Raw genomic sequence first — 19,044 nt, forward strand, 5'->3', positions numbered from 1 at the left:
GTGGAGAAAGTCAACTCTGGCCAGGAGATTCGAGTTTAAATGTGTCCTTCACAAAAATATCAGAACAGCCTGGCTTTGTCAGACCTTGTGTTATGGACACTCACACCATGTCATCCTATTTGTACCAGAAAGACAAGCAGAGGAAGTAAGATTTAAGCTCTTTTCTGATTAATGTTCTTGGTGAGGTTAAAAATAGCCACACAACATGTTTGAGAAATAGTCTTTTTTCCCTAGCGAACAACAGGGTCACGTACAACTGATATACATAATGCATATTCAGTGAAGGCTTTCATTACAAATACATAACGCAGTACAATGTACACACACACACACATTTAGTAGCTATGTGAGAATTTACGGATTCAAATGAATTAAGTACACCCAAGTTTTATTTTATAAATGGCTTTTCTATGCGTGAGGTGTTAAGTTGGGTTTATTTCCCCCTGGTGTTGTAAGTGCCAGAGTGTCAGTCTGTTTATAATTTCCCATTTGTAAATGTGAAACATTAAGCTACTCTCACTGCAATGCTGATATTATTTCCAAAAGAAATGCTTTGGTAATGGTCTCTCTTCATATTCACAGGGATGGGTAAGCTGCTTAGAAACTTAGAAAGCACGGTGATATTTATAATATGCATGTTGTGCGCAAAGCAGTGAAGCACAGACTCTGGGCGCTCTTTATGTCCTGTCAATTTGGCATCTCTCTGTCAGTTATTCTGTGGGTGCTGTTTCTAGGGACAGGCAGGCAGACTATGCTGCATTTTTTTTTACAGTGTCACAGAGGAGGGGAATAAAAACAACAACAAAAAACCCTCTCTTTAGACACTACCTCCAAGATGAAACCTGAAATACTCAGTGGCAGAAATAGGTGCCACACATAAATAGATCACACTGTCTCACACCACCCTTTGGTTATTGTCAGCCAATGAGATCTGGCTTAGGCCATAGGAATATGAAGCAAGAGTTGGAGTTCAAATATTAGGTACATGGATTAAATTCCTTATTGAAGCATTTCCAGCAAGGGTGGCATTGTCTGATTCTCTGAATAGCTAACCACTGGTACTGCTTGATCCCATTTACATGAAAACAAGCTCTATTCACAAACCTATTCCAAACCCACATTGTGGTTCAAGTAAAATGCACATGATTACAACGAGCGGTGATATGTTTATGTTTTTAAATCATTCATATATTCATATATTTACATTCAAACATTCATAAACCCGTGGGCTATGGGGGAAATAACTTATTTCCCAGAAAAGACAGTCTTCTTAGTTCACATCTACATTTAGGAGCTCAACTAGATTATAAAATAAAGAGGCAAGCTGTGAAAGCTAGTCATTATTTCACCTTTCAGCATACTTGACAATGAAATATAGTTTCATGGTTCAACAGTTCCTAAATAACTTGTAAAATGTCAACTTTGAAATAAACAGAAGGAAAAATCGAGGTACAGCCACACCTGCAAAGGATGCTGTTGACAAACATCAAAATATTAGAATATTCAACCACAGGTATGGGAAAAAACCTGCCTATTAAGTTCCTTGGTTGACTTATTTAACATCGAATTCCATAGAAGCATTCCTTTCTGCTGGAATGCAGTCCAGCCCGGTCCTTGCTCAGTTGAGAATAGCAAGTGATTGTTAATTTTCAGCCTGCCTTTCTACACTCCTGTTCAATCACAATAATCTAAGAGTCTGGAAGTAAGATGTTGTGTGTGTGTGTGTGTTTTTTTTTTAATCCAATGAATGCTTTCAGTCAATGTTTGAAGGCCTTCCAGTTTATTGTAGCTCTGCAAAAAATAAAAAAAAATGATTCCATACATAGGAATTATCTAAAAGCTTGGAAAGCAGGTCTGAAATGCCATCCATAGCCTGACACATTGATTGAGCTAGGTCTGCAGGACAGTCCACACCATGTCTGCACACACAGTCTGAGACTTTGCGGAGAGACATAGTGGCAGGGGAAGGTTACACCGCCTCACTGGCTCCCTTAGCATTTTTACACTACATATAGTGGATTGTTTCTTTCTTTCTTTTTTTTTTTTTTTTTTTGTCTTTCTAAATTATGAAAAAAGTTTGGTGTTTAAGGTATTTTTATGGAAGAATTTTTTTTTTCCTCAAAACAGCCTCTGGAATATCTTCATTTTCTTCCAGATGCTGTGATCATGGATAGTTCTAAATCACCACCTTTACACCTGAAAAACCCTTTAACACGAATGCAGCCAGTCCTTTCACCTCATACCTAAAATTCAGTCCCAGAGAGGATAAACAGACTGCCAGAGATCGGGCCCCCTGGGTGAAAGCCCCAAGGGAGATCAGAACCTCCATCAGTCCCCGGCTCCCCAACCATCAGTGGATAAAAACTATTAGAGGCCATTCTTCTGCTGCAAGTTAAATCTACAACAAGGAATTTAACTTCACATATCACCTTAAAGATTACACAGAGGTCTCCTTTCTGTGGATGCTCCCAGAGAAATGCCTCTTTGTCCGCTACACTAATTTATTTCCCTCTGAGTAGAGAAGTAGATGCCTGCGCTCTGTGTAAAACTCTGACTGACCCTATGGGAGGCAGGGAAAGTGGTGGCCCGGTACCTTCCCTTTGTCGAGAAATCTGTGATTCAGATCAATGAAACAAAGCGAGTTGATTCCACAAGTCCATTACATAGAGGGTGGTGTGTGTGTTGTGTGTGTGTGTGTGTGTGTGTGTGTTTTAATGGCCAAACTAGACTGACTGTCCATGTATTTTGATCAGTAACGGAAGGGAGAGTTGAAATGCTATCTCCATTCTAATCAGTGACCCACTCAGCCTTTTTTAAGTAGATCCACTTAAGCTACTGTTGTTCTCTGAGCCCATTAGGACTTATTTAAGGGGTGAATTTTCAGATTATGTATCACTCCCACTAAAGCACATTGAAATTGCTCATATGACATATCCTACAAAGCATTATAAATTCTGCATCAGAGGTAAGTAGAAAGGTGAGCTTGCTGGGAATAAAGGCTTATTCAAGAATGATAGAAATTGCTTTGAGGAAATTTAATTTGGAAGGATCGAGTAGACAACATCACCATTCAAACAACTGTGTTTGGAATGGGTGCTTGGGTGCTAAGTCACATTCTCCAGTGAGCTGCAATGTTAATATCTTTGTCACGTCACTAATGTTGACTGTTGTTCTTTATAAGATTACGTTTTAAGCTCGGTTTTTAAGGGGCTGATTATTTATTGCTGACAGAAATTGCTGTGCATCCTGTAGGATGCACAGGTATAAACTGAAGACTGCTCTTTTGCTTAATGTTGTATATCCCAACCAGCCAGCTCTCCAGCAGGCCTGAGAAACTGACAGATTTTCCTACAGCAATTAGTCTTCTTAAAAAAAAAAAAAAAAAACAGAGGGCCACCTGGCTGGCTCAGTTGGTAGAGTGTGCAACTCTTGCTTTCAGGGTTGTGAGTTCAAGCCCCATGTTGGGTGTAGAGATTACTTAAAAATAAAATTTAAAAAATACACACACATACAACAGAATGCTTAATTATTAAAATTTAAGATAATATCACTTCACTAAAGAGTAAGGTATATAGTCCTGAAAACTTTAAAAACCACACAGAATTTGAGTCCTTTCTCATCAACCCTTAATGATTATTAATCACCAATTAGTATGACTTACAGGCATTTGAATCAGATACATTCTACACTCTAAGATTTAAGTATTTTTTAATGGAATGATACGAAAATTTTCCCCTGGCGCATTGTCAGGTTATCCTGGCTGATGGATGGAGTGGGATAAGGTTCCCATTCTAGACATGATTTCTAACTCATCTTGAAAGGATTCTTTTTCCATTGCTCAAAACATCCTTTTATAGAAGAATCTTCTAGCGAACACACCGTAGTTGAACCCAAGTACTGACTTCTTAGCAAATTCTCATAAACTGTTATCCCCACTCCTCTTTCTCAAATGAGAGAATTGGAAAATGGACGCCTGGGTGGCTCAGTGACTGAGCATCTGCCTTCGGCTCAGAGTGTGATCCCAGGGTCCCGGGATCAAGTCCCACATAGGGTTCCTTGCAGGGAGCCTGCTTCTCCCTCTGCCTATGTCTCTGTGTGTGTGTGTGTGTGTCTCTCTCTGTCTCATGGATAAATAAATAAAATATTTTTTTAAAAAAGAGAGAGAGTTGGGAAAGAACTGGATTGGTGAGACATTCCTACTTAAGCGTTGATTCTCCCTTAACTGAGCTAAGGGTGACTATCAGCTGTTAGTAGGAGTGTGTAAGTACACACTCCTTAATACCAGTAAAGGAGTGTGTACACCCTGTTTTAGGGTCATTGAAACCAACACTCTACATAGGCTGCTTGATTTCGAGGACCATGTTGATCTGCTAGTCAGCCAGTGAGCAGGTACTTACAGAGTTCCTTCTAGGTGTGTATGTTGTGCTAGCACTTGCAGTGCATAAATGAATAGAGACCAGAAGCTCTTTATTTTATTCCTAGCTTGTCTCCAGGGCCTGAAACAGCTCATAGTATATAATAGGTATTCAACAAATATTTGTCAGCTAATATATATTATCGATGTGATGGCCATATCAGCCACATAGGTGGGCCTTTTTTTTTTTAATAGGTGGGCCTTTACTGACCAGGAAAACTGAGGCCTTTTGTGGAGACCTCATACATAGCAGAAAGGTCAGAGTCGGAGTGCTGTTAAACCCTACACTGTACTTCCCACTTGCCTGTAGTGTGACTCCATATGGCAGCCCTCCTACTAACAGCTGATAGTCACCCTTAGCTCAGATAAGGTGAGGCAGGGCCCTAGAATCGGTGGTACTTACTCATGCTATATGAGGAGTAGGGTCCTACAGCAAACTGCAGCATTAGAAGGGGTGGGGTATAGGGGGCTCCATGGAGGCCCCTCATGGGATGACTGATGCACAAGGCTGCTCAGTGCTCTAGACCACAAGTCCCAGAGAAGGGAAATCAGCCCCAAGCAGACTGACCCAACCAAAGGAGTGACAGAGCAATAATAGAAATTCTCAAAAGACCAAAGGAGGAAAATGAAAAATCACAGGGAAGTGGGGGAAAAAAAAAATCAATGTGAAAGTCAAAGGAGAAAAACCCAGAGTTGTTGTGGTCTCTGTGACACCTACCCCAAATCTGGTCTTTGTTTTTGAAACTGTTTACTCCTGAGTCATTGGTTGAGTCTGACCTCAGCACTGCTCCTAGTCACTAAAGACCATCATCACCTGAGATCTGTTCTGTGATTTGGGCATCACAGTTGTTTGTTTCTGGAGGGTGGCCTCACAGTACCCTCAGTGGGCCGATGGCCCAGGTCTACAGAGACTAGGCTCTAATGATGGGAAGTGTTTCATCTCAACCAGATGATTCCCCCAAACACCAGCTTAGACTTTATCCCTTTAACACTAACACATGGCCCAGTCATGTGTGAATCCTGGCCAATTGCACGTTGATGACTTGGCTTTGGTCGGATAACACTGACCACAATCTTATTTTCTTCCAGTGAGACACTTGAATGGAGGGAAACAATTTCTCCCTTTTTGGTGTTGAGTAAACATGTGTAATTACCCTTGTACTTACCTCCATTAGTATCATTAAACTTGGAAACCCAATTTAATCTGGATTCTGCTCTCTTCTCAATGTCAGCCTGTTTCTGGACCAATACAGAGCAAGCCTTGTTGATGCAATAAAGAGATTACTCCAGCCCAGAGTAAGTATGTTTCTATTTTCTCCTGAACACTGGCTTCAGAATAATTAGTCTGTGCACAAAGATGGAGAGAGTAATGGAATGGCAGGATTAATGTCATGTAATACTTTAATACTTATTATGTCCAACTTCAATTGGGTCTTCTGATCTATCAGATTCTTTCCTAATCATAACTAGGAAACTTCTTACCCTTGGCCTTCTGATAAGGAACACAGTGGGTAGTAAAATAAATGAAACCGCTTCAAAGATAGTGTGAGATCATTTTTATCAAAGAATTTCTTGAGTCTTTTCCTTTGATAACAATATCTTCATATTAAAGTAGAAGTATGATATTGAAAGTTTTCTGTTGACTTCTGTCATTTTAAATCCCTTCAATGGTAACCTTTGTCATTGGGTATTTATTTATTGCAAAAAAATTTTTTTTCTTTTTCTTTCTGTTTATATCAAAGAAAAAGGACTTCAGATGAATCTGTATATTAAAAGTTCTTCGCTTTAAAAGGAAGCCATTATTTACATATTATAAACATTAGGTCACAATGAAGCCAAGCATGGCATAAAATATTGTGCACATTTTTACATTTATATATCCATTTATGCCTGTGAGTAAATTACAGAGTTTGTAGCCACTCTTATTTTGTTGGGCTGTTACACTAAGCTAGGAGGTCCTGCAGCCTAACCGGAGAGTTAATATACATCTATTTAAAGTAAGAAAACGAGTTTAAAGCTCATGCATTTAAAAAAAAAAATCTTATAAGTATGGAAGACTCTTGCTGTGCCATAGGAATTTAAAATAGGTTAACAATGTTAATGCAGTCTAAGACAGGAACTCATATTTATCTGAGAAAGTGCTTCAGTGTGCATGTGTGTGGAGAGTATTTTCTGAAGTTTTGTTTCAAAAGTCTTTTTAAGAAGGTTTGCTCTAGTCTTCTGACCTCGGTGAGACTTCCAGACTAATACCTTTCAATCTTTCTTTTATATCTTTTTCACATTGAAAGTCCCCAGAGCAATTTGATAATCGTCCTTTGCCTTACACTGTTGCTTTTTATTTTGTTATCTCTATATAGCTCAGAAACTTTAAATAGGCCTCTCAGAGGAGTAACCACAGCTTGGTAAGTGGTAATCAATTAAATTAAATTGGCCTTCTCAATTCCCCCTGTGAGGCGGGTAGTAGGTCTTGAGGCAAGGAAGGGGCATGCTCCAGTCTATTGATGGCTGCAGCCATGGTTGAGTGAGCAGCCCAAGTTGAGGGTAGAAGAAGGAATTGGGGGCCTCTTCATCCCTTCTGTTAGCCTTGGGTGATTCTTGTGAGCATTTGCAAGGTCAGGATTTTCAGAGAGGGCACGGAGATTCTTGGATGTAAAGGCCTCCGTGAAAATGTATCATACGAAAGTACAATGCTTTCAAGGACTCTGGATCTCACACGGCACAAACTGTACTTCACCAACACCCTTCAAAGCCTATTTGTGGCAAATACTCCATTTTGCAGAGACTTGCATGATTTACCTAGGATCTATTGTAAGTCATTCAAATGATTTACAATAGAAGACTGTCCAGGCTGTGAATAGTCCTAAATGCAGACTGGACTGGAATCTCGAGCAGCTCTCCTGTACCCTTTATTAAACCCTAAACCTTGCCCGGAGTGTGGCTCCACACAGCAGCCCTCCTAGTGACAGCTGATACTGTTAGCTCGGAGAAGGAAGAGCCAGGGCCCCAGAGTAGGATGGCTGATGCACAAGGCTGCCGGGTGTTCTAGCCTATGGTGTACAAGACCCACCATATGAGAGGAACTCCAAGCTGTGAGTGGCACATGGATATACTGAAATGACTGCTCAGGAATCTCATCCCCATTGAGAGCTCGGGGGAGGCAGGGCACTTGCACTCCTGGGGCCTCCACCAGGTGGGCCATAGAAGGGTCACACACACTTGGCAGTGGCCACCAGCAGCTCCATATCCTGTGTCTGCGGACTGGAAGAGTTCCCAGAGCTGGGGGTAACCAGAGCAAAAACGGAACCCTTCCTCTTCCAATCTCTCAGGACTGGCTGTTCTGCTTCTAGAAGCTCTCCCCCTACTTGTTGGAGATGTTGGAGAAATCACAGTCTAAGACCAAGATAACATTCAAGGTTTACTGCCTTACAATTAGAGCTGCTTTCAGCGTTCTCTTGAGCCCAAGACAACTCCTCCATGGTGCTATGGCCCTGGTGCCTTAGGGGCCACAGAGGCCGCAAGTTGAGAGGCAACATTGGTGGATCTTGAGTTCCTGGACGTTCAAGGCTCAGTAAATTCAGTGGGCGATGCAGCAAGTTTTCAGAGTGCTCCAGAAAATCTGCACCCTAGCCAAATGCTTCAGATTCACAGGAGGGCCCTGGTTTCTGTGGAGGGTGGAAAGAGTCAGAAATATCTGCACGCACAAGGCAAATCTGCTTTTCCTGTCAAGGCTCTCTGAGCCTGAGGTTCATTACCTCATGGTGAGGGAGGTGTAAGTCCTTCGTCTGGGCTGATGTAAAATAGTTACCTAGGGAAATGCCTAGCACAGCACCTGGCACACAGGATGCACGCCAGAATGAAAACTGGTTCTTCCTTATTGCTGTGTTACCCTGTCAGGGTTAATACACATGAGACACTTGTCCAAAATGACCTTGACTTGGCTGACAGGAGGACCAAATTCTGATCCCTGATTAACACTAGCAGGCTCTGGAACTACCTTCTCACCCTATTTTCTTCTAAGTCCTCCTTATGGAGGGAAACTGTGCTTGGACGCTGGAGCCCAAAAGCTTAAGGCTCAGATCTGGGATCTGCCGCCTACTGGGTTCATCTCATGAAGCCTGAGTTTCCCATCTGTAAAATGGGGAGGGAACAAGCCAATGCATCGGAAAGCTTTAGAGTGTGACTGGCTCTGAATATATGTTAGCTCTTGTGACCTAGAAGAACCAGAGAAACTTTCTGACTGTGGTGAGTGCAGAATTACAGGGGGCATTCTCCTTGCAGAAATGCTGGTGGGAGGGGGGAAGCACACCATTCTCTTGACATGAACGTTAGTGACTTCTGCACACACCTGCTGCTGCATGTCCCCTGCACCCACGTCCCACGTGCCTGCATCAGGTCCCTCAGTGGCCCCAAGAGGACTGTCTACCTGGATGAAGATGATACTTTCTACTGCAGACCGAGCAAGATGAGAGAGATGACTGCTAGTGGGCAAGAACAAGAGGTTGCAGGTGGCGAGCTGTGGGAGGAAATGAACTTCACCATTTCAGGGTGTGCAGTTCCTTGATTTCTAGCTAAGGCAAATCAGTGGTCTGGAGTGCTACAACCCAGTAGCAAAATAGGTAGGTGGAGAGGAGGAATTTTGCTGCTTTCAGATTTCTGTAATGGGCTCATCAGGGAGGGTGACAGACCACAGAGAGAGCCTAGCCACCACAGTGGGCTCCTGGCTTGGCCCAGTACCACTGTCAAATCCCAGGGCTGCACTTACATCCTCAGCCACATGGGCACCTGTGGCTGCAAAGTCACAAGAGGGAGCCCCGAATTTCACCAGTTAGTGTTTACCACCAGCCCAATAGAACTTCCTCAACTTGTTGGTTGAAAGTAGCTGCGAAACACTTGACTCCTGCTGGAATACTGCAAGGAACCCTCTAGCAAACTCCAAAGGTAAGAAGAAAAGAATAGATACTAAAAACGGAATGAGGTCAGCAAAATTTACTTATTCCAAGGAGCAATGTTCCCCCCACAACCCCTCCCCACACCTTTTTCCCTCCCATGAGTGGCTTCTTGTTGCTGATGATTGATAGGTGACCCCCTGCTGTTGTGTTCTTTTAAAGTACATCAGCAATGTCTGATATCAGAGGGCCAGAATGTAATTTAAAATACAGCCACAGCAACCTGCAAGTTGAACTTTAGCCTGGAAATGACAACCAACAAATGGTATCCACTAATATTCCTCTGAAATGGTTTTCGGTGCAGGAAAGGACACCGAGCCAGCTCGACAGTGTGAATTTACTCAGAACCACAAATAGATGGACAGAGATGCAGTGTTGACAGCCCTCCAGCTGGGTGCTGCTCACCAATTGCCAAGAATTCAAAAAATATCACCTTGGAATTCATTTAACCTTTAGAAACTGTCCCTAACTAAATGCCAAATCCCTGGAGCCCCACCTGTATGCAAGGAGTGCTATAAATGTAAATCATGGACTCTGATTATGGAAGACCAGACAGATTTCTTCCCTTTTTAAAAAATCCAACATCTCGGCACGCATCTGTACAAACCTCTGTTTTTGCTTATCTCAGGTAAATGCCTTGTGAGTGTGGGCTCAGGGCGGGGAACTGAGGTGGTGCTGGAGGCCCCCTCTGTTCCTGTCTGCTTTCTGGGTCAGAGGCCCCAAAAAATCCTCCCTTGTTCTTGGTGAGAATCTGTGTTCAGTCATACCTGCCTCTCCCAGTTGTAGGAATAGAGAGTCCCCAGGTGGTTTTAAGACCTTCAGAGCAGGGGCCTAGCTCTAAAAGTACTTTCTTAAGGTCTGCCCAGGTGCATAGTGCTGAGCCTCTGCCCCCAAAGTATTTATAATCTGGTTGTGGAAATGTAACAGACACACACAGGTAGAACCACAGTGGACAGTGCAAAATGGCTTATAACAGCCCAGCCCTTGGTCATAGCATGGTGCTGCTCTTACTCATTTTGGCAATCTTTCTAATTTATATCTTCAATAGAATGTGAGATACTCGGGGGTTTGGACTCTGTCATAATGCAACAAGCATTTGTTGAGCGACTACTATCTGGCACTGTGCTGGAATGTGAGGTGTGGGTCTGCATATGAATCATGAGCACTAGGAGAATCTCAGTTTAGTAAGGCGGATTAGTGCTTGAGCTACCAGGAATCACAAGGCAATGTGATGAGTCACTGACTGCCTGAGAAAGGTTTCTGTAGGGACAGTGGCATTTGACTTTGGTCTTGAATAGTGAGAAGTTGCGCCTTCAGCCTCAGGGAAGGGGACTAAAAGGTAGCATCCCTGGTGAGGAGGGTACAGCGCTCACAGATATAGAGCATCTTGTGTTTTAGGGTCAACAAGAACTTTGTTCTGGCTGGAGTGTGAGAATCTGGGTGGTTTGGGGGTTAGGGTTGGGAGGGGCAGGAGAAAAGTTTAAAAGGTTAGTTTGGGGTACCATTTTATGAAAGGCTGAGGATACTCTGAGAAGACACTGGGCTTTATTATATGGGTAATAGAGAGCCACTGACAATATTTGAGCAGTGGTAGAGTCAGATGTGGGTTCTAGAAAGATCCGATTGGCCAGCATAGAGGCTGCAATGGAGTAAGAGGGAGCTTGAAAGCAGCAAAGCTCCTCAGGGCACCATCGTGGACCAGCTTGTGCTCGGGATTGTCCAATTAGGAGATAGTGAAGATCTGAAGATGGAGATATTCACTGAGGAGTTCATTCATCAGACATTTCCTGTGTGCCTCTCAGATGCCAGATGCTGTACTAGCACCTAGGGATAGAGTAAGATACAAAATACTGTCCTAAAGGAGCTCACAGTCTAGCGTGAGAAACAAGCAAGCGAGCAGTTACCTGACTGTGTCCTGGGTTAAGGCGATAGCAGAGGTAAGGGTGAGCCATGGAAGTGGAAAGCAGAAGTGGCTGACAGCGGGGAGGCACAGCGTAGAGGCCAGGGGTGGTCAGCAAAGGCATCCTGGGGACAGGGTGTCTAATCTGGATGCTGAAGAATGAGGAGAGATGACCAGGCAGACAAAGAAGCAGGGCTAAGAGAAGCATTTCACCCAAGGGAATGTTTGCAAGTGGGGTCCGTAAAGGAACAAATTGGGGGACTGCAATGACTTTGGCCTGCCTGGAGCTCAAGTGCGGGAGGGAATGGCCAGAACCAGAACTGCAGATATAGGCATGTGTCAGGTCATGCTGGGCTTCACCTGCCTTCCCAGAGCTACCCAGTGGTTGTTGATCCCTTTTTAAATGGCAGAAACTTTTGGTCAAAACAGTTTTAGCCATCACGCCAGTTATAAAACAGTTAAAAGTGAAGCAGCTGTAGTTAAACTGGTTGTAAGATTAACACTTCCTCTCTAGGTCTCCCTGGTCACCCTGGAAGCAACTGGAACATTGTCTGAAAATCATGTATGGCAGATGACAATGATGCAGGTGGGGGGGAATGTGGCATTGGAGGGTTTTACAGGCAACGCCATGATTCCCTGGTTTCCAGTTTCGTTTTGAAGGTGAAGGGTATGGAAATGCTTGGTACATAGTAGGTACTCAGTGTGGGATGGGGAAGGAGTTTGGGGCCAAAGGTCCTGAGTTTCCCTGTAGACGGCATAGGTTAACAGTACTTTCAGAACATCCTCCTAGACCTAGCAGGCTCCTTAAAAACATGGATGGGCCCTGGACTATGGTGAATGCTCCAGATATATACTCAGGAGTGCTGATGTATTAGTAAGAACTGAAGTCATGGACTTTGGTACAATTTCCTAGAATTTTACAGAACAGGGAGAAAAAGTAGGCAGAGCCCTGGGGACCGCTGATAATCAAAGGCAGGTGGAGAAGCCAGGGAAGGGGGTTGAGAGAGATGTAAGGGAAGAAGGCGGCATCTCAGAAACCAGGTAAAGAAAAAATAAACATAAGCTTAAACATGTAATTGGTATTTAATAGTTGGTTGCCTGGAAATGAAACAGGAATAAAGGCATTTCACTGGCATAGCATATTCCTTTTAAAAGAAATCTGAAGCATACTTATTTTTTCCAGAAGTACACACCCTTTAATATATGAGTATAGATTAGTCTAGCAAAATAACAACAAGTGAGCTCACGATGTAAACAATATCATTGCTGTTTAGTGGAACTACTCGTCTCTCCTCTCCAGGGATAAATGAATTCTCTCAAATTTCTGCCCATCAGTCAAAATTTTACATTCAATTGAGTGTTCATTCTGAGTTTAAGATAATTCTCTGACTTCCAATGCCTAGAAAGTTGGGCTTTGGTAAATTGAAAATAATTTTTCTAAAGTGATGAGCTAATTTGAAATCCATATATTTTTTTCTTGTTTTGATTTTTTGCAGCCTAAATTGTAAGGCATATTCCTCTGATTGCACCAGTGTGTCCTGCTCCACTGAGGACAAGGGGAAATCTAAAACCATTCCTTATGGGGTGGATGCTGGCGCTCAGTGGCTGTTTATTGAATGAACAGATGATGAACTATTTGTCCCTCCTAAATATTGATTCACATCTCAAAAGAGTCTGTATTCAATGAAATGAAAAAGAAAACATTTTAAAACCCATAACTGAGTATTAGAAATTAAAACTACTGCTCACTCTTTGTCTTTGTTGTGGGTACAGTATTGTGCACAGAATGCTGCTCTCTGAAATCCCAGCAGAGCTACTGACTCTATAAAAGCTTCTTGAGGGATCCCTGGGTGGCGCAGCGGTTTGGCGCCTGCCTTTGGCCCAGGGCGCGATCCTGGAGACCCGGGATCGAATCCCACATCGGGCTCCCGGTGCATGGAGCCTGCTTCTCCCTCCGCCTGTGTCTCTGCCTCTCTCTCTCTCTCTCTCTGTGACTATCATAAATAAATAAAAATTTAAAAAAAATAAAATAAAAAAAATAAAAGCTTCTTGAGAAAATCTCTTCTAAAGAATAAGCAATTCCAGAGATTCACATTTCTCAGATTATTCAACATCTGGATTTAGTTTATTCTCTCAATAAATACTGATTGAGAGTCAACTGTTTGTAGACACTGAGAAAAATGCAGTGAATAAAACATTAGAAGATCCCGTCGTCACGAAATGTGCATTCCAGCCAGAGGAGACTGGCAATCACAAACAAGGACATAAAGTGTGTTAGTGGTGATGAACGCTAAGAACAAAAGTAAAAGGGGGAAGAGGGTAGAGAGTGATGAGGAGGCAGCTGCTGTTCTAGAGGGTTGTTAGGGAAGGACAGGTAAGCTAGAAGAAGACCTAGAGAAGGAGAGACGTCTGGGTGGAGAGGGCTGCCATATGCTTAGTTGGTCCCCCTACAGCTCACCCCGACCAACAAGGGGGTGAGGGTTTGGGGAGCGTGTACTCATAAATGTAAACAGCAGCCCAGCCAAGAGCCCTGCAGCCACGTAAACATTATGATATATAGCTTAGATAATACCTATTAAAAATCAACTCTTCAGTTGTAACTGTAAGACAGCTTTTGCAGGTGACTTTAAAATAAAACAACTTCCATTATTTAAAAATCCAGAATGGCAACCAGCTCTTAGAGATGACTAAAATGACCTACTAGTATTTCCGCCCCCTCCCCTTTTTGATGGAGACTTTTGCTCCCCTGCCGAGACCATGTATTATATCTGGTTTCACATCAAAATGAATTTTTGCTGTTAAGTTTGAAAAATGCCTGAAAATAGCAATTAATACTGGAAAAGCTGACAGAAACTTAAGTGTGGTGGCATGATTGGTGCTGCTATAATTATGTGCCTGAGTGTGTACATGTCTATGTAAACACAGTATGAAAACACATTTGATGTCCAGGACACTGTATCACTGTATTTTCTTGCAGGTAAAGGAGGGAAGGAGAGGGAGAGAGAACTGATAAAATCTTTCTGACACTGTTAAGTGGTGGAGATGTTTCTAGTCTATATCTACATAACCTTGCTTTTCAAATTATTTTCATATTTATCACCTCATTTGATCTTCACGACTTGCCGGGGTTGGGGGAGGCAGGCTTTGTTCTTCCCATTTGGTGAGTGAGAAACCTCCATGGGTCAGCTGGGGTGACTAAGGAGATTGGATTATGTCATCCCCAAGGTCCCTTCTAGCTCAACAGTTCTGTAGCTTTTCTTTTTCCCCACTTCTAATTTTCCTGAGGTGACAGCTGTGTAATGGTGGAGATTCTTTTTAAGCCCAGAACCCTTCCTGCCACATATTCCTCCTCATATTCTTTAAAGCCTTTGCTGCATGTTTAATCATCTGTAAAATGTAATGTCTACCGCACAAGGTGGTTGAGAAAATGGTTGATGGAATGAAAGGGAAGGCGTGTGAAGCACCTTACACAGTGGTAGCCGTTATTATTATTATTGCCGTCACTATTACTAATAAGGAGGCAATGTCGTGTGGTGGAAAGAGCGTCAGCATTGGAGGCAGCTAAGTGTCCAATCATTTGCTCGTTGTATCCACTTGGTCAACTATTCAACCGTTCAGAGCATCCCATAAAATGGAGCTGATGATACCCATATTGTTGGGTGGTGTGAAGAGTCAGTGAGACAAATAGAGCCCCTATCCCAACGCCTGACACGCACTGGATGCTCAATAAATAGTTGGCAGTGATAAATGAGAAACCACCTTTCGTAGGAAACTGGAATATATTTTCATGATTCCCGCAAAGCCCGACGTGGCATTTCATAGAAGTGAAGTATAACCTTGAAGTTAACAGAAGCATACAGTCAACTTTTAAACAAAAACAAAAGAAGATTCTGAAGTTCAGCTGTCCTGTGCATGTCTCGGAGGGCGAGGAAAGGTCCACATGCCCCCCCGGGAGTCAGCAAATGGACATCAAGGAGTTTCGCGTCCAGCGGTCTTCTGAAATCCGGTATATATCGTATTCAAGTCCATCCATTCTCCCCACTGCAACAATCTCATGAGGTTGTGCAAGTTTATTTAGAAAAGCCTGTTTACCCTCATTATACCACTTTCTTTGAAAAGCAGTCATTTGAGTACCGTGAGGAGCTGCTTTGCTCTAATGATGACTATTATGAAGGATTCAATGAAGTTGGAAATGAAGACCCTGTAGCCTTGTCTCTGACAGCGTGGTCACAGAAAAGCCTGTTGGCGGTACTGAAACATGAAAATTCTCTAATAGAGATTGCAGTCACTTGCCTCTATGGAGGATTTCTTGGTATTGAATTTCCAGGGTACGATAAGCTAACATGTATAAGCATCCGTTGCCACACGCCCTGGAGCTGTGTTGTGGACATGTTGGCAACAGCTAAGGCATCTCAAGGTGGGTGGCACTGCCAGGGACCAGTTACTCTAAAAGCTAGTTGATGGTTTGAACCACTGGACCCAAGAGAGGTGTGTGTTGTACAGAATACCAACTTCGAGCCACATTTTGTTTATTACATGCATTATTTGAAAAGGATAAAACATAGCAACGTTTGAATATGAAATGCACATATTTTTTCTTGCTTGATGTCTGTCTACCCTTGAAATTATTCTCACTGCGAATGTCCATCCTGTGTGGACATCTCAAGAACAATTGTGTTTCCTACCTGAGAGCAGTGCATTAAATGCTCTACCCAGTGTTTGTTATGTTTGGTTGCCTTCCAGTTCTAAAATGTGTGAATTTCCTTTTGAATGTTCTAGGGGAAAGCAATGGTATTCGCCCCACGCCGAGGGAATACTTTAAACCAGTTTTGCAATCTAGCTGAAAAAGCTGATTTCTCTATCCAAAGACATGAAAATTATGATGAACACATTTCAAACTTCCACTCCAAGGTTAGTTTTCTGCTTGTGTTAGATAACACTTTAATCCGCATTGCATTTTGAAGAGATCATGGTCTTTTTGGCAGGTAACCTAAATATTTGATTAAAGTACTCCTTAGGTGTGCTGCTTCTGAACAGCTATTTGTATCTGATTATTTTGTGTGGTAAAGCCATATTTTATCTTTGCATGTCTAGAAGGATTTTACAGAAACCATTCCTGTTTACTCCTTTCTCTGAAACAAACTAATCTTTTCATTCATAATAGACTAATTTGTAGGATGCAGGGGAGGTGGCATAGAATGAATGATAAACAAGCATTTATATTTTAATGAAAAACCTTCGGCTTTTAAGTAGGTTAACTGCTCAGCTGTACTGAAATAAATAGAAGGTGAATGTCTAATTGTATCATGTTGGACTGTAAATCTTTATCTCTGCTTGCTTTATGGCTGGGTCAGTTGGCAGTTTGAGACTGTTAAATCTCATACAGAATTTCACAGTTGTGGGGTTATATGTCAGATCGAGGAGCTACAAGATTTAGGTCAAAAGCACTTATCTGAGAGTGATTTCTAAGCTTGCTTACATAAAGCAATGTTATCAGCCTTTTTATTATTTATAGGTATAGAGCAATATAGGACACTGAGAGGCAAGCGTTCCACTGAAAACTTTTTTAGGAATCTCACCTTTGCTAATACATATCACACTTACTAATATAACATATATTACTTCTGTAATTTTGTGCCTTACAGAAATCTCCCTTCTCTGAGCTAGTCTGACCTTGGCAAAAGACTTTGAACTTGTCATGATTTTACAAGTCACGAATGCAGAAAAATAAAGGCCTGACCTTAATTTTCTCCTGGGAAAATGGGAATAGCATTCTTTATTATCCAGGACTATGATATAACGGAGAAGTATTTTGACTTTTGAAAAAATTATATGCAAAGTGGATCTGATCTTTGGGCAAGAGAAAGAAAATCCTCACTTTGTGGAGATGGGTTCACTCTTTTGGGGTCTCTAAGGTTTCATATAGCCACTCCCCTCCCCCGTGCAGGGGTGGACGGGGGTTGCAGTGATGCTTTTTGAACTGAAAGGGTAAAATCACCTCCTCTGGACAGTAGGATTGCCCTTTGCTTACTATCAGAAAATAAAAAAGAGAATGGCTTGTTACTCAAATCTTGCCTGCCACTCTAGAATGAGGCTTTCCCTTTTGCAACCCCTCCCCAGATTCAAAGGAAAGGCTCTGAGGGCTTTCTCTGGCAGAGGGTCTCTCCTGGCCCTGTGAGCTCCTCTACCCCAAAGGGACAAAAACAGCCTTCTCTCCTGGGTCAGGCTAGAGCTACAGGGATCAGGTGATGGCTGCTTTGATCCCATGTCTTCCCCCTTCCCCCTAGAAGAACAAATGCTTTCAGTTTTTCAGTCACAGATCAGAAGAGAAAGGCAAGAGTTTCTCCACCAGCGGAGATGTTCAGCAGTGATACCCCCCATCTCCACCCTGCACAATTGGAGGTGTTCTCGGGACATGCGAGTCCTTAGTAGCCACCTCCCCTTTGTCTAGAACTTAAGATTGTCAGTGCCAAAAAAAAAAAAAAAAGATTGTCAGTGCCTAACAGACAGCAACTTCCTCTTTTTATCTCCAAAGCAGTACACTACCCTGCTAAGCATAGTCCAGTCCATAAATCGCTCAAGACGCCTCTTAAGTTTATGTATTGTGCAACCAACCCACAGTTAGTACTCCATGAATAACCGTGGACTGACTGGTCCCACAAAAGTAAATTGCCACAATTAACCAGGTGGCCTTGGTTTCTCTATCTTATCAGTAATTGCTTAAAAGTTAAATTCTCCACTTGGCGGGCCTGGACTAAGAAACAGCCTCTCTCCTGTTTAGGTTGTGAGGACGGAGAGTTGCATTTGGCTCTCAGGGAGGTGGAACCGCCAGGGGAATATTCTGCAGGGTTGGGGCGCCCTGATGAACCATAGGAACAGGGACCCACGATGTGTATTTTTAACCAGGGGGTGGGGGTGGGGAGGCAGCAGCAGTTGCAGCCGGTAGGTGTCCTCCCGCTTCTAGCAGGAGAGTGCCTCTTGTCCCCCGGGTACCCGAAGCCTAGGATGCCCTAGGATGCCCGGCCCACCTGCTCCAGCAGCGCGGGTGACCCGGGGCCCACCGGGCCCACCGGGCCGGTGACAGGCTGGCGCGCCCCACCTCGCGCTCGCACGTGGAGGTGTCCTTTGCAGCCGCAGGATGCCCGGGCTTGGGGGTGGGAGCCCCCCGCGCTCCTGCCCCGGGGCGCCCCCTGGGGACCCCGCCCCCCGCCCGCCCGGGGCTCCGGGGGCTCCGGGGGCGCGCCGGGAACCTCCACCCGGGCCGCTTTTGTTTGCCGCGTGCTAATAGCCAGGGCTTAAAAGTTTTCCATCTTGCGCGGCAATCAGCTTTCTTCCTCCCCATCTCTGGCCAAAGCCCCACGGTCCCCGAGCCGAGGCTGCTCGCGAGCGGAGGAGCCGCGTTTTCCTTCGGGCTGCGTGTTATCCTCTTAGCCCTACTGTGTTGGAATAGAGCGTAACCAGCTGGAGGACTGTAAGACGCCTGATAATGCCGCTCTTTTCCGCTGTCCCGTCTTAATCTTGTTACACAAATGGTTGTGAAGAGATTCATGAATTTTAATTTTGCCCTCTGCATTAGCGCCTCACGTCACTCATACACAGCTGGCTTCTATGCCGAGTTTTCCACCCCTCCTCTTACAACAGGGGAGGGAAGAAAAAATTAGTTACAATCTTGGCAGTAGTGCAAGGTAAAAAAAAAAAAAATCTACAGATTTAGGCAACCACCCATGAAGCTGATTAACAGTCAGTGATCAGGAGGCACAGCTTTGCCTCTTAAACTTTTCACC

The 19,044-nt window shown here is 43.5% G+C and overlaps 1 protein-coding gene across 4 annotated transcripts in view; it reads left to right on the forward strand.

Moving 5' to 3' along the window:
* Nucleotides 1-19,044, forward strand: part of CAMKMT (calmodulin-lysine N-methyltransferase) — a 386,639-nt gene that overhangs the window by 362,767 nt on the left and 4,828 nt on the right. For all 4 annotated transcript variants that reach the window (XM_055328617.1, XM_055328620.1, XM_055328618.1 and 1 more), the window contains 2 exons: nt 5,647-5,710; nt 16,040-16,171. In XM_055328617.1, coding sequence (XP_055184592.1) covers nt 5,647-5,710; nt 16,040-16,171 — 196 coding nt within the window. The remainder of the gene's footprint in view (nt 1-5,646; nt 5,711-16,039; nt 16,172-19,044) is intronic.

Source organism: Nyctereutes procyonoides, unplaced genomic scaffold (genome assembly GCF_905146905.1).
Source record: "Nyctereutes procyonoides isolate TBG_1078 unplaced genomic scaffold, NYPRO_anot_genome, whole genome shotgun sequence".
In the NCBI taxonomy this organism is placed as follows: domain Eukaryota; kingdom Metazoa; phylum Chordata; class Mammalia; order Carnivora; family Canidae; genus Nyctereutes; species Nyctereutes procyonoides.